The sequence below is a fragment of the Simochromis diagramma genome, unplaced genomic scaffold (assembly GCF_900408965.1).
Source record: "Simochromis diagramma unplaced genomic scaffold, fSimDia1.1 OVJJ01000816.1, whole genome shotgun sequence".
NCBI lineage: Eukaryota > Metazoa > Chordata > Actinopteri > Cichliformes > Cichlidae > Simochromis > Simochromis diagramma.
The window spans coordinates 7,019,628-7,032,811 of NW_024386908.1; the positions used below are offsets into that span (position 1 = coordinate 7,019,628).

General features: G+C 41.6%; 2 protein-coding genes across 9 annotated transcripts in view; one reads left to right on the plus strand and one right to left on the minus strand.

Annotated features, from left to right (window-relative positions):
* Nucleotides 1-5,838, plus strand: part of ccdc146 (coiled-coil domain containing 146) — an 85,840-nt gene extending 80,002 nt beyond the window's left edge. For 3 of the 6 annotated variants that reach the window (XM_040035335.1, XM_040035331.1, XM_040035333.1), the window contains exons 22-23: nucleotides 2,057-2,179; nucleotides 5,093-5,835. In XM_040035335.1, coding sequence (XP_039891269.1) covers nucleotides 2,057-2,179; nucleotides 5,093-5,290 — 321 coding nt within the window. In that variant the 3' untranslated portion in view covers nucleotides 5,291-5,835. Of the gene's footprint in view, nucleotides 1-2,056; nucleotides 2,180-5,092 lie in introns of all 6 variants that reach the window. The other 3 variants (XM_040035329.1, XM_040035332.1, XM_040035330.1) reach the window with 2 other exon arrangements.
* A 2,291-nt stretch (nucleotides 5,839-8,129) lies between these two features.
* Nucleotides 8,130-13,184, minus strand: part of LOC120735659 (gamma-secretase activating protein) — a 51,113-nt gene continuing 46,058 nt past the window's right edge. For all 3 annotated transcript variants that reach the window (XM_040035182.1, XM_040035183.1, XM_040035181.1), the window contains 3 exons: nucleotides 11,676-11,780; nucleotides 10,290-10,386; nucleotides 8,130-10,106 (listed from right to left, as the gene is read on the minus strand). In XM_040035182.1, the coding sequence (XP_039891116.1) occupies nucleotides 10,006-10,106; nucleotides 10,290-10,386; nucleotides 11,676-11,780 (303 nt within the window). In that variant the 3' untranslated portion in view covers nucleotides 8,130-10,005. The remainder of the gene's footprint in view (nucleotides 10,107-10,289; nucleotides 10,387-11,675; nucleotides 11,781-13,184) is intronic.

The following is a 13,184-nucleotide window of genomic DNA, read 5'->3' on the forward strand; positions in this document are numbered from 1 at the left end:
AGCCACAACAAAGGGATCCAGAAATCTACACCGAGCTCTTGGATGTGCAACTCCACAGTGTCCCACTGGTTTTCCCATTATTTTTATTTCTACTCACTGATCATGATCGAAGGGCCAAATCAAATCAACTGAATCAGACAGAACATAAAAGTTTATTGTCTATAGCCTTATCTTGCCTATGTCCTTAGAATAACCTTACGTCTTCGTAACTGAACCTCATAGATGACCAGGTTGCTCTTCTGAAAAGAATCTATGAGAACAATATTTAGCAGGAAGAAAATGCCTGAATAGATGGACGTATTTACACATTTGAAATGTGTAAATACGTCCTGGTGAGCCACTTTAATTATTATTTCATTCCCTTTCAGCAATTATTCATATTTTAGACCAAAGAAGGAGGTTTTCAATCAGGCTAACTGCAAGCTAAGTACTAACAAGTAGCAGCTAGCATTACAGTGTATTCTGTAACTATAGCAACCAAAGAGGCTTATTACATTCATTTTTACGCTTCCATTAAGGGTAAGTAATGTGTATGTAGTGGCTCTGACTAACAGTAGCTTGATTATCGGTTTAGTTATGAACTGCTGCTGTTTGTCATAATTTAGCTAAATCAGTCTCTACATGCTCACCAGGTAGAGGTTAGTGTGAGTTCAACAAATGTAGAACAAAAACTATAAGCTAAAAAAGTGAGAATACTACAGAAAGCATACTCTTTTTTTTATAGTAAATATTTGATCACATTATACATAATGTTGCTGCAATAGCCATCAGGACATTGTGGACTGCTACTTTGAAACCTCAACTTGACCATTTGATCATCAACACCTTGTCTACTCTAATGTATCTATTTTAGTAAAAATGGTAGCGCGGTTTACAAAATGAGCAACATGTCGTATAAAATAGGAATTGAAATTTGAAACGGAGTCCATAAATTATTTAAGAAAGTGTTTATTGAGGTCTTACTAATGAGTGAAGACAGTGTGTACTGAAGATGGAAGGACTCCTTTAAGGAGCTCCTAATTGAGGAAAATGTGAGAGAACGGACAAATTGGAGGAAAGTTTGTGAATCAGGAAATGCAGAGGATTAGTAAGGATGAAATAAGGCAGCTGTGAAGAGGATGAAGAGTCCTGATAACCTACCTGTGGAGGTGAGGAGTGGACTTTCTGACCAGATTGTTTAACACGATCCTGGAGCGTGAGAGGATGCCCGGGGATGTGTACTGGTACCGCTTTTCAAGAACAAGGGTGATGTGCAGAGGCGTAGTAACTAAAGAGTGTAGTCACTAATGAGCTGCCAGGCAGAAGGAGGACGACTGCAGAGACGATTCATGGGTGTAGTGAAGGAGGACACGCAGAGGGTGGGTGTGACAGAGAAGAATGCTAGAGATAGGGTGAGATATATAGAGATGATCTACCGTGTGACCGCTAAAGGAAGCAGCCGAAGTCGGAAGCCATTTACTGAGATCATAGATCACTTCAGGGTCATTTTCTTACAAATTTCATGAGAACTGGACTTTTTTTTGGGGGGGGGACTACAAGAGTCACACCCTGCTGGCAATTAGAATGCAAGTTTAAGGCACTTCTTCACAGGCTTTACTTTTCATACATGCTTTAGTGACTCAGCAATCAGTCCATTATCATAATTAGTATAATTGTTGAGCTTAAGTATGAAAATAATGAGGCCCCATCGCTTTATTCAACCAAGAAATGCTGAAAATCAGAAACTGGTCTCAACAGAAACCCCACTGCTGTGTTTCTCAGTAAAAAATAAATAAATAAACAGGTAAAAATGCCTGGATTTCCCTCATGCCTTCTATATATTTCAGGAGATTTGTGTTAATAACCTGAAGAATCCCTGCAGTTGTCTGCCTGCAGTGCACCGCAGACACAGCTAGAAGCAGAAAATGCCAAGGCTTAATTTTGCCTGGATTCTGACACTAATACAACCATCTGTTTTTGGGTGCAGCTTAAATTGAATCAGGCCAGGAGAGTGCAGAGTGGACAAAGTGAAAGGAATACAAAGTGAATGTTCCTTCCATTTGTCCTGTGTTTCCAGATGGACAAGAGCCAGCGGCGGCTGGAGCAGGGCCTGTCACCATACCCTGAGAAAGAGGAGGAGTGGAGGAAGATGCTCCAGGACAAGAAGAGGAGACAGAGGGACAAAGAGGAGAAAGAGAGGGTAAAGAAACACACAAGACTCACAAAGATCACTGGTCAGAAATTGATTAGAGCACTGAGGGACAAGAAAAGAAGATAGAGTGGCAAAGAGAAGAGTGCAGCAGGGACACATTGCAGGGGCAGGAGTCGATTAAGACTCTCCAGAGCAAAAAGGCTGTGAGTGAAAGCGTGAGTGAGAGCTACCCACGCACAGACTCGAACTAGAATCTGCAAAAAAACAGGAAATGACAGGCTGAACGGGTGACAAACAAAACTAGCGGCTGTCTACACAAAGAAGGAGCACATACACAGATCAGCTCTGTCTGAAACCAGTCCAGCTGCCTGCAGCCATTTGTTTTCTCCCCTTTTTATTATAGCTACTGATCAAAAAGGACACCACAGTAAATTGCAAGCACATAGCCAAAACAAGTAACAGCAAGGAGCCTGCAGATGTGGAAATATTAGAGTGTATCTGAAGAATTTTGGAGGGGTGTCATTGTTAGTTTTGCATTTTAAACTTCTTAAAATGTCTGCAGATATTTCTTCTTGTTTATTTTGTGGCAGTTTCTGATATGTTTTTCGCGGTCAGAGCCATTATTTCTCGCTTTGTGCGCCCTCCTCAGATCACACGCCAGCGGATAAACTTTATGCATGAGAAAATCGCCATCTCTTTGAAGTGTCCGTGAGATTTAGGCACAGTTAATTTGCATGCTGTGGTGTGGTGAAAGTCAAAGAGAGGACTGGAGTGTCGTGAGGATGCGTGTTCACTTGAACTTGATTTTTTTTTTTTCTCTTTTTTTCTCAGCAGGAGCTCGCCATCGTTACAAATATATCCATCAGCCACAATAGGATCAAATCAATTTTGTCAGCCTCTTAACAGTTTCAGTGACTTCATCCTGGTGCTAGTTTTTAACACAGTATGCAAAAAACTTTTAAGGTCATGTGTCATTAACTCGAGCAGGAGGCTGTTGAATATTAACAGTACAGGCAAACAGCCTGGGTCTGTCCCAGGGAGTTATCTGAGGCTCACTAATAACACATTAAATCTTGTTGTTTAATCTGCACACAGACCCATATATAAAATTGAACTTTTTGTGCTTTTTTCTGTTTAGCTAATAAGGTCACAGTAACAAGAAAACAGTAAGTAGCTGTGTGGTGATAAACAGTCACAGCATGCACCGTAAATCCTCCCCCCTCACAAAAAAAAAGAGAAATAAATCTGTCCAAGTGTCCTTGAGCGAAGCAGCAGACCCCCAAAAGCTCGTGATATGTAAAATGTAAGCAGCTTTAAAGGAAATAGCTCCAAATATATGCACAAGCATTTGCACAATTTGTTGTTTTACTGATCTGCATTTACTCATAGAAGTACTATGGGGTGAACACAGTACTATACCTAAACTAAGCCAACTCTCATTTCTTTATGTTTTGTTGGGAAAATGGGAAAAAGGTGCAGCGATTTATTAAAAAGTGTCTGAACCCTCTTAGGCAGCTTTCTTGTCTTTTCTTTAAGTAGTCTTCAGGAATAGTTCTCCAGGCTTCTTGAAGGACATTCGGGGCTATGTTTAGGTAATAAGATAATGTTGATGTCCGGGCTCTGCGGATGCCAATGCATGACTGATAGTGTTTTTATGTAGGTATGTATCCAGTGTGTTTGCAATCATTTTCAAAATGGAAAAAGGAAACTAGCTAATCAGATGCTCTCCAGATCATATTGCATGGTGAATCACAGTATGACTGTACTGATCTGCTTTCACCTGATTTCATCAAGACCCCCAACGCCACTGGCTGAAATGCAGCCCCAAACCATAACAGAGCCTCCGCTGTGCTTTACGGATGACCTCTCTCCTGCCCTTCTCCAAACACACTGGGGATTTAAACAGTTTTTGGCATAACTTTGAAAGTGTGGAGAACTGTTACTTAAGACTGCTTTAAAAAGAAAAAGTTACGAGAAAAAATGCAAAGAAATGATGATTGGCTCAAGGCTGTGGAAGAAAAAATGCTGCTTTGATAAGGGTGTTTGATAAGAAGTAAGGGTGGCATATTTTTATAGGAAGGTAGGTAAACTGGTCTAAATTCCTCACTGCTCTCCACACATCAGTGCTCCGAGATGCACAACAAGCAACATCGGCAGCTATTCCTTTTTCTTTTTATTATACCTGCTGTTATAAATATGATTAAAGGAGAGGTAAAGAAAGTTGTTAATAGCTTGTATATCAAAGTGACTTCCCCTAAATCCATGGTTTGGTTCACACACTGTGTGCCAGGGTGCACAGATTGCCTCATGTCAGCTGTAGTATCTGATTTAAGATGAAATTGAGCAAACCAAAATGACTGTACTTTAGTCAGCACGACCACCTTTATTCTCAAACAGGCAGGCCTTGCTTTGTTCTTTTCAGTTACACAACATTCCTTTTGGTTTTCGTCATTTGAGGAAAAGTTCACAGGAACGTGCACTCAGTGATCCAGCGGAGGCTGTCAACCTCATTAATAACCAGAAATGTCGGCCGTTTTTTTCTTGATATTTTTTTGTTTGTTTAAAAAATAGAATAAATCATAATATAATGAGTAAAATTAAAAAAAAAAATTGTAATAATTGCAAGTGCTGCTGTTCTCAGGATTTAATCCAAAATATGAAATTCTGCACACGTCATGTGTGTTTTCAATCACTGGAGGTATAATATGAAGAAAAACAGGAGGAAAAAAGCACAAATTAAACTTTTAATCAGCTTTGTTGTCCCAAGCTCATGCACTTGACTGTTCATCTTTGCTTTTGCATTCATGCTGAGATATAAAAAAAAAAATGCAGAATTGATTATTCCATTTACTTGATTAAAATTCAGGATAATTTGAAATTGAAGTATTTACTCCAAGGTCAAGCAATCTTACATCAAATATTAAAACTGCTTCTGGTACATTCTTGCGTGTGTGTGTGCAGCTTGCTGAAAAGGAGTGGAGGCAGTTACCTAATGGAGAGTACACCACAGCCGAAGCACGTCCCAACGCATACATCCCGCTGAACGCTCGGCTGCCTCTGCCCAAACCCTACGGAGCCCAGGCCCCCTTCAAACCCTCCCAACCAGGGACCAACATGAGACACTTTCGCAAACCTGAGCTCAAATCCATAGAAATATAGAAGACATGTCTGTGGACAAGGACGACATATTGAACCATATGACTGTTCTGTTTTTATTGGCGTACTTCAGGCACACACACACTAAAGGAACATGTGTTTCATTGATTTGTGTTATTTATTTCCACACTCCTTCTTCCTGCTCTCACTAACATGTGCATGTCTGTGTGCTGGCTGCTCTGAGCTTGTTCTTGTGGTCTGCGTCTGGTTGTAATTTTGGTTCCCCTACTGGCACTTGGTTGTTTACAGTAAAGCTAAAAAGTAAAAGAGAGTGGAAGGGAGGACAAGGAGACTCAGTAATGTATTTCTGTATTCTTTTCTCCACCTAGCAAAAGCATCATCACACTTTTACCACCTTTCTCTAGAAGATAAATTCATTTCTCAGGGCCACTGGAATATTTCTACGTATTCTTCACTCTTGTTGTTTCATCCCTCATGCTTGTAATCTCCGAATAAATTGCAATGGGTTTAAGCTCTATGCAAGGCTGGGAGTGTCTCCTTTAATGCCTGAAATGATAAATGTAAATACGGTGAGGAAGCTCAAGCACTGAAAGAGCATAGAGAATGACAAAGAGAGAGGAGAATTTAAATGAAGGGGGAAGGCAGCAGAGGAGAGTCAAGGGGATAAGAGAGGGGGATCTAAATTGGGTGTAGAGTTCAGAGTTGGTGACTAGTGATCGAAAACATAGTTAACTGCCTTTAATCTCAAACTAAGATCAAAAAAAGCTTCTGGTAACTTTTTAGTTTCAAAGCAGTTCTGGTATTAGCTTGTTTTGCAGATTCTAAGCACGTGACTGCCCTGAAAGGGTCTAAATTGGTTGCGGGTGCCAGACGGATGGTCTGAGTATTTCAGAAACTGCTGATCTTCTGGGATTTACCCACACAAGCCATCTCCAGGGTTTACAGACAGTTGTCCAAAAATGGTCAAAATGCCTTGTTGATGCTGGAGGTCAGAGGAAAAATGGACAGATTGGTGTGCAGAAGAGCATCTTGTAGCAGCAGAAGACCGCACTGGGCGCCACTCCTGTCAGCTAAGAAGAGCTACTCATGGGCTCACCAAAATTGTAAATAAAAGGCTGTTAAAAATGGGACACTTTGGGATCCTTGGACCCAACTGAGCACTGTTTATTTGCCTCAGCCTACCTGAGTACCACTGCTGGAACGCTTCTTCCAGTTGCTCTCTTTAGGGGTCAGCAAAGAGGATCGTCTACATCAGCGATCCCCAACCTTTTTTGCGCCACGGACCGGTTTATGTTCAACAACGTTTTTACGGACCGGCCTTTAAGGTGTCATGGATAAATACAACAAAATAAAACCAGTAACAGAAACAAAAAAAGAAGATTTATTCATAACACATGGGAAAAGACCCAGCGAAACCAAGTTAACGAAAACAATTAAAAAAATAACGATAAAACCCCTAAAAACCATAAATTTCACACCCGAGCCTCAACTCTTGCCGCCCAGTACCAGATGACTCATGGACCAGTCCATGGCCCGGGGGTTGGGGACTGCTGATCTCCCTAGCATCCTCCTGTGTCACACCAACCCTCCGCATGCCCTCCTTCACGACGTCCCATGAATTTTTTTCCTCCTGCCTGGAAGCTCTATCTTCAACATACTTTGCCCAATATATCTACTCTCCCCTCCAAATCATCTCAACCTTGCCTTTCTGACTTTGTCCTCAAAGCGTCCAATATGGGCTGTCCTTCTGATGTACTCATTTCTAATCTTGTCCACTGTGGTCACTACCTGTGAAAATCTTACCATCTTCTTACACCTCCAGCTTGTCAGCACCACCCTCTCAAAACTATACATTACAGCAGCTCTCACAACCATCTTGCAGACCTTCCCTTTCACTTCATCTCCTGTCCTGCTGTCACACCTTTTTCCACCCATTCCCCCTGCCTGCACTCTCTTCTTCAGCTCTCTTTTGGATTCTCCGTTGCTTTTGATGTTTGACACCAGGTATTTCAACTTCCCTGCTTTCACTACTTCTCCTCCTCAAATCTTCACTGTTACACCAGTGTCCCTCTCAGTCACACACGTACTGTATACCGACTTTCATTCCTCATCTCTCCAGTTCATGCCTCCACCTGTCCAGTGTCTTTTCCACCTGTTCCCTACTGTCAGTATAAAAGCTTAAAAAAATGCTAAACAAGTGGTTTTGAGGAACTTGAACTCATTTGACAGGAAATGACTGGCATAAACCAGCTTTGCGCAACACTCTGCGTGAGTCGACTTCCGAAGGAGGTGACCTGCTGATGTGATGTGTGTGTGATCATCCATTGCACGCTGACGCTGAGGGCTGTCAGATTAACTTAGCCCCAAACTGTTAGCTGCCTACATAACACTGACTGCATAACAGAGTGCGATAGGGGCAATCAGGTGAGGAGTGATCACATTTAAAAGAGGAAATGCCCACAGGAGAAAGGACTGAAGGTGAAGCAGCAAAAGTGATGAAGCTGAAAGCTGCTAATAAAACATTGTGGGTTATGTAACGAAAAAGGGGGGAAAAAAAGCTTGATGGGTGTGTTCCTGATTAAATGTGAGTCAGCGCGTGTGATGACTGATGCTGAGATTATTTCCTGACTTTACTGGAGGTCTGCTGAGCCTGTCCAAAACACTCAGATATTCTCGAGAATCAGAGCTCACTTCCACAGAGCCTTTCACGCTACAAATTATGTCACTGAAAGCAGACGTCTTTTCCTAATTTATCCCCGCGCTCCAAAAGTGCTAAGTTCATCCTGTCATCAAAATTCATTGGGAAGCAGTGCACAGATCGCCTACCTCAAAGCTTGTGTCTCTGCCATGTTCTTTAAAAGTGAGGCAAAAAAAGACACCATTTAAAAAAGACAAAACATTTATTTACATTTCGGCGTAAACATGAGCGATTGAGAGATCCCTTTTTCCAGAGCACTGGTTTTGCAATCAAAACACAACATGTAAATAATCTGTGGAATTCAGTGCTGGATGATGCGCAGGGTGCAAACATCCAGGCACTGAAAGGATTAGGAACATTTACAGCACGATTTTTCAAAGCACACGTCTGAACATGTGTGTGGAGGCAGACTCTTACTGCCTGTTATGGAGTGATTTTGTGTAAAGGTGCCTATGTTCTCTTTATTTTGGTTTGGTAACAGGAGCTATTAAGTGTTACAAACAATGAACATATAGATATGTAGTTGTGGTGTCAGAGAGACAAATCATTCTGCATAAATCAGCATTAAAGGGGACCTATTATGCTCATTTCCAGCCTCATATTTTATATTATATTCTTGAATTTGGGATGAGTCACAGTTCTGAACAATAATAATTCCTTATAGTGGCCCTTTAAGAAGCTCTTTCGATTGGCTGCTCCATGTACACAAAAGGTTTGAACGGCAGATGGTTGGGGCTAAACCTATGTTCGCAAACTACTCTGATGGCTGACTTCTAGTGATCTTTAATAATGTATACTTTGTTGATCCCCGTGGGGAAATTCCTTTCTGCATTTAACCCATTCGCTCGGTGAAGCAATGGGCAGCCATTGGGCGCCCGGGGAGCAGTGTGTAGGGACGGTAACTTGCTCAGGGGCCACCACTCTACCTACTGAGCTATCCCTGCCCCACAGGGCAGAAAGCGGGAAGTCCTGGTGTGGGGCCAGAGGCTCTCATAAAGGGGATCAGTGGGGGCCCAGTCTCTTTGAAGTGATTGGGCTGTGCATGGTAATAGTGGAGCTTACATGATGGTGACAGCAGAGGGCGCTTCCCATAGGGAGGATACTGAATGACGCTTGAAGGAGAACTGCATTTATACAAAGAATAGCCAATCACAGTGCTTAAAAAGTTCTGTTAATTTTCTTTTGTAATTTGTATTTGAAATTCTGAATTTGAACTTGGAAACTGTCTGAGCTTTTGGCGCTCACAGAGAACTTGCACATATGCTGACTTAATCATTCGAAACTCCAGCCATGTTTGATGTGAGCATCCACCACTGTAACAGCACATGCATGACAGACAATAAGGAAAAGCATAATAGGTCCACTTTAAAACCAGAGCAACTGACCACATCAAACCACAACCATCAAAGCTTTTGTCAGCATATAATCAAGTTGATGGGGTGCAGCAGCATTACAGGAAGCCCGGCAAGTTAAACAAGTGATTTATAATTACCATTCACAGCATTTGACATCAATGTTCATAAATTCTATGAAAGCAAGAAGAGAAGCTGAGGAGACGATGCAAATAACTGCCTGCAGTTTTCAATTTCAAAAAAAAAAAAGTTTCCCAAAGTTTAATTATACCGTAAGTGAAGGTGTGCCCATGTTGGTTATTGTATTCTAATTTCTGCTGTTGTTGTTGCCAACAATTTGTTTGGTTTGCGTAAAGTTGCAGCTGTTCCTCGCACATCGCAACCCATCTCAGCTCTTTCCTGAAAAGCAGGTGGGAAAACTGGGGTGATGACTCTGCCTCCTATTCTGAGCATCTCCATCCATCTACCCCTCCGTCCCACCCTAATTCATCATCGCACAGTGAGAACTTGTTTATGTCTACGCCTCTGCCTTTCAATCCCGCCGCTCATTTTTCATCTCTCGCCCTCCCTCCTTCCATCATCCATCCATCCGTTACTTGTCCTCGAGGCCCCTTCGATGATGACTGGTCTCTCAAACACATTTTCCTCCCCATCTCTTTCCCTCTCAATCCATCCGCCCCGCGTCCCTCTCCACCTCTGCGCGTTTATCATTTTCTCTCGAAGCCCAGCAGAATTAGCGTCTGTTTCAGAGCCGTCTCCTCCACAAACCTGGCGTCCACGTTCTCCTGCTCCTCGAAGGGGTTCGGACCTGCTCGGAGTCAGAAAGAGACAGAGATTCTTATAGAAAACAGAACAGCAGACTTTGTGGTACAGAGTTGCTTTCTGGCCAGGCATGCACGCACACATGCACACGCATTCTGTCTTAATCCTCGAAAGGCCTCTATCTAAACACAAAAGCGCGCACACATACACACACACACACACACAATACCTTCTTCTTCTATATCAGAGAGTATTTTTGCCAGGTAGGTAAGAGGCACAAACTCAGGTCTGAAGCCAGGCTTGTCTGTGCCCATGAATGCAAGTCCCTAAGGAGGAAGGAAAATAAAAAGCACAACTTCAGGGGTTTTTTTTATGCCTTATTTTTGAGAAAACAGTCAGACAAATCTGCAGCAAATCCAGAAACTGAGTCACCTTAGCTCTTCTCTAAGATAAACTTGGCTGCAGTTTAACTTTTAAGGCACCAACAGACTATCGCTGCACCAAATGTCACAGGCTCTCCACGCCTTCTCTGTGAGCCAATTAGCTGACTGAGACTTGGCGATAGCATCACATCCGACTAAATCAGTGGGTGACTGCTTTAACACGTTCAGTAATGATGTCTTTTTTTTATGTCTGTGCAGAAACAAATAAACCAAAAAATAAAACTTTCTGGTAGTAGTTTATTTTTAAAAAATGAGAAAAAGCATATTTTTCTGTATAATTATTTGATTAATATAACCATAAATAGACCTGTGGGTCTGAAAGATAACCTGTGGACGCTCTAAATGCCTGTTCAGTGAGGGTTTATAATTGAAAAGACCATGCCTTAAGCATTGAAAACATTGGGAACACTAAAAACTACTGATTAAGAACATACAGTCATGGTGAAAAGGAAGTACACCTCTCTCAGTTCTAAGGTTTTAGACAGGAGGCGGTAAAAACACCCTCAGATGACTGACAACATGGCATTGTTTATTGTTCCAGTGTTGCTTCAGTTCATGGAGGTTTATGGGCATCCATTCATGCACAGGTCCAACCACAGCATTTCAATCTGAGTGAGGCCTTATCTTTGACTGAGCAACGGCAACACTTGTAGATTTGCGCTTGTGTGCTTGTGATCACTGCTCCGTTGCATGAAGCTAAAGCTTAGTCCAAACTGGACTCTAGAACACTTTGGTATACAGAGGATTCGTAGTTCAATCAGTGGCCACAAGGTACCGAGGTTCGGCAGCTGCAAAATTAGCCCAAAGCTACATAAAATTAAACAGAATTCAGCTTCTCCCTACTGACCCTTAGCATGAGTCTATATTTATGTTCAAAAACCCACAAAATTGATGGTATTTCCATAAAGTAAAGGTCAACACCACCCTGTTAGCACATTCGCTTTGAAGCATAAAACAACAGCCTTACATAGCTCCTGGTATGGTTATATATTCCCATTTTTGGAGGATTTAAAAATAATGCATTTATTATCAAAAACAAATGATGGCACATTCCAGTGCAAACATTTCTCTCAGTTTTCTGTTTTTTAAATGCCTGAATAACTTTCTAAAAATGTCTGTGAGATTAGGGTGTGTATGAGAGTTGGCATGTGTGATACACTCTTCTGTGTTACCTTATTTTTGTTGTGTTTCTCCAGCAGAGTCTTGACATAATCTCTGGAGATTGAAGCAGAACTGACAGGATGATCCCACATGTGGTAGATCCTCTTCACCATAGGCTACGCATACACACAGACACACACACGCACACACATAACCGAGTTTATATTTTAGGCATGTAGTTCATGCTGTCAAAATAAAAAATATCCCTGGAGCTTATGAACACCTGTCCCTTTCTATTTTGCCAACTGGAACTCAAAATCATTATTGTGGTGTGAACTGCTAATGAGGGGTTTCAGAGAAATACGCATCTTTAATTTTTAGTGTTTTTGTCGCAATTTCAACACAACTTCTTTCCACACAACTGCACTCATTACTTAATCACAAAATAACTAAACAGGATGCTGCACTGGGCAACTTATAAACTTCATACCTGACTGGAATATATGACTGAACTTAGTATAGGGATTATTACACCTACAGAATACTGCAAACTATGAATATGAAGAAATTAGTTTTTCAGGACGGAAATAACAACAGGCTGCTAGGGTAGTCTACACTTACTGACCACTTTGTTAGGTACACCTCACTAGTACTGAGTTGAACCGCCTGTTGCCAGGACTGCGTTAGCTCTGTGTGGCTTAGATTCACCAAGGTTATGCTGCTGGGTGCAGGCATCATAGGATGGCTACACTGTGGTCATAACACCTGACTATATAAACTTTGACAATGAACTCACTCCATTAGACTCACAGCATATATTTACTGAATATATTTACAGATACATATGCAGTGGTCCCTCGCTATAATGCGGTTCACCTTTCACAGCCTCGCTGTTTCGCAGATTTTTTTATGCAATTTTGCATGCTTTTTTTTCCTTTTTTTTTTTTTTTTTTTTTTTTTTTTACAGTGCTTTGTGTTCTGCCTCGTGATTGGCTGTAGACAATTGTCAATCAATCTCGTGCCATGTCTCCTGTACAGTACAGAATGCCTTCAGCTTGTCAAATATACATAAATATACATAAATCTTGCCATCGCTGGCATGGAACGCACGCCACTGCCCAATCTGTCACAGATTTGAGAAGGCCCGGCCAAACAAACTTGAAGCTGACTTGAAGCTTTGGCAAACTGTCCTACCGGTAGGATAATTTTACAGTGATGTCTGACAAACCATCCTACTTTGGATGGTTTGTCAGATATAGCCGTCCTGATTGGCTATATATTAAAGCACCAACATCAGTCTCACTGACTGTTGATACAAGGCTGGATGGATCTATGTTTTCATGTTGTTTACACCAATGTCAAAGTATCCTTGTGTAAGATACCGAACCCCAGGTTGCCCCGATACATTCATCTGAGTAAGAATGTGAGATTGAATGTTACAGAAAGCACTTAGGCACAGAATAAAGCACTTTATGAATGTGGGTGTTTGACTGGGGGAGTGAGGCTTGTAGTAAAAAGGTGAGTGAGTAGTAAAAAAGGGCTTTGAATGCTCAGTTAGAGTAAAAAAGCTGCATCTAAGC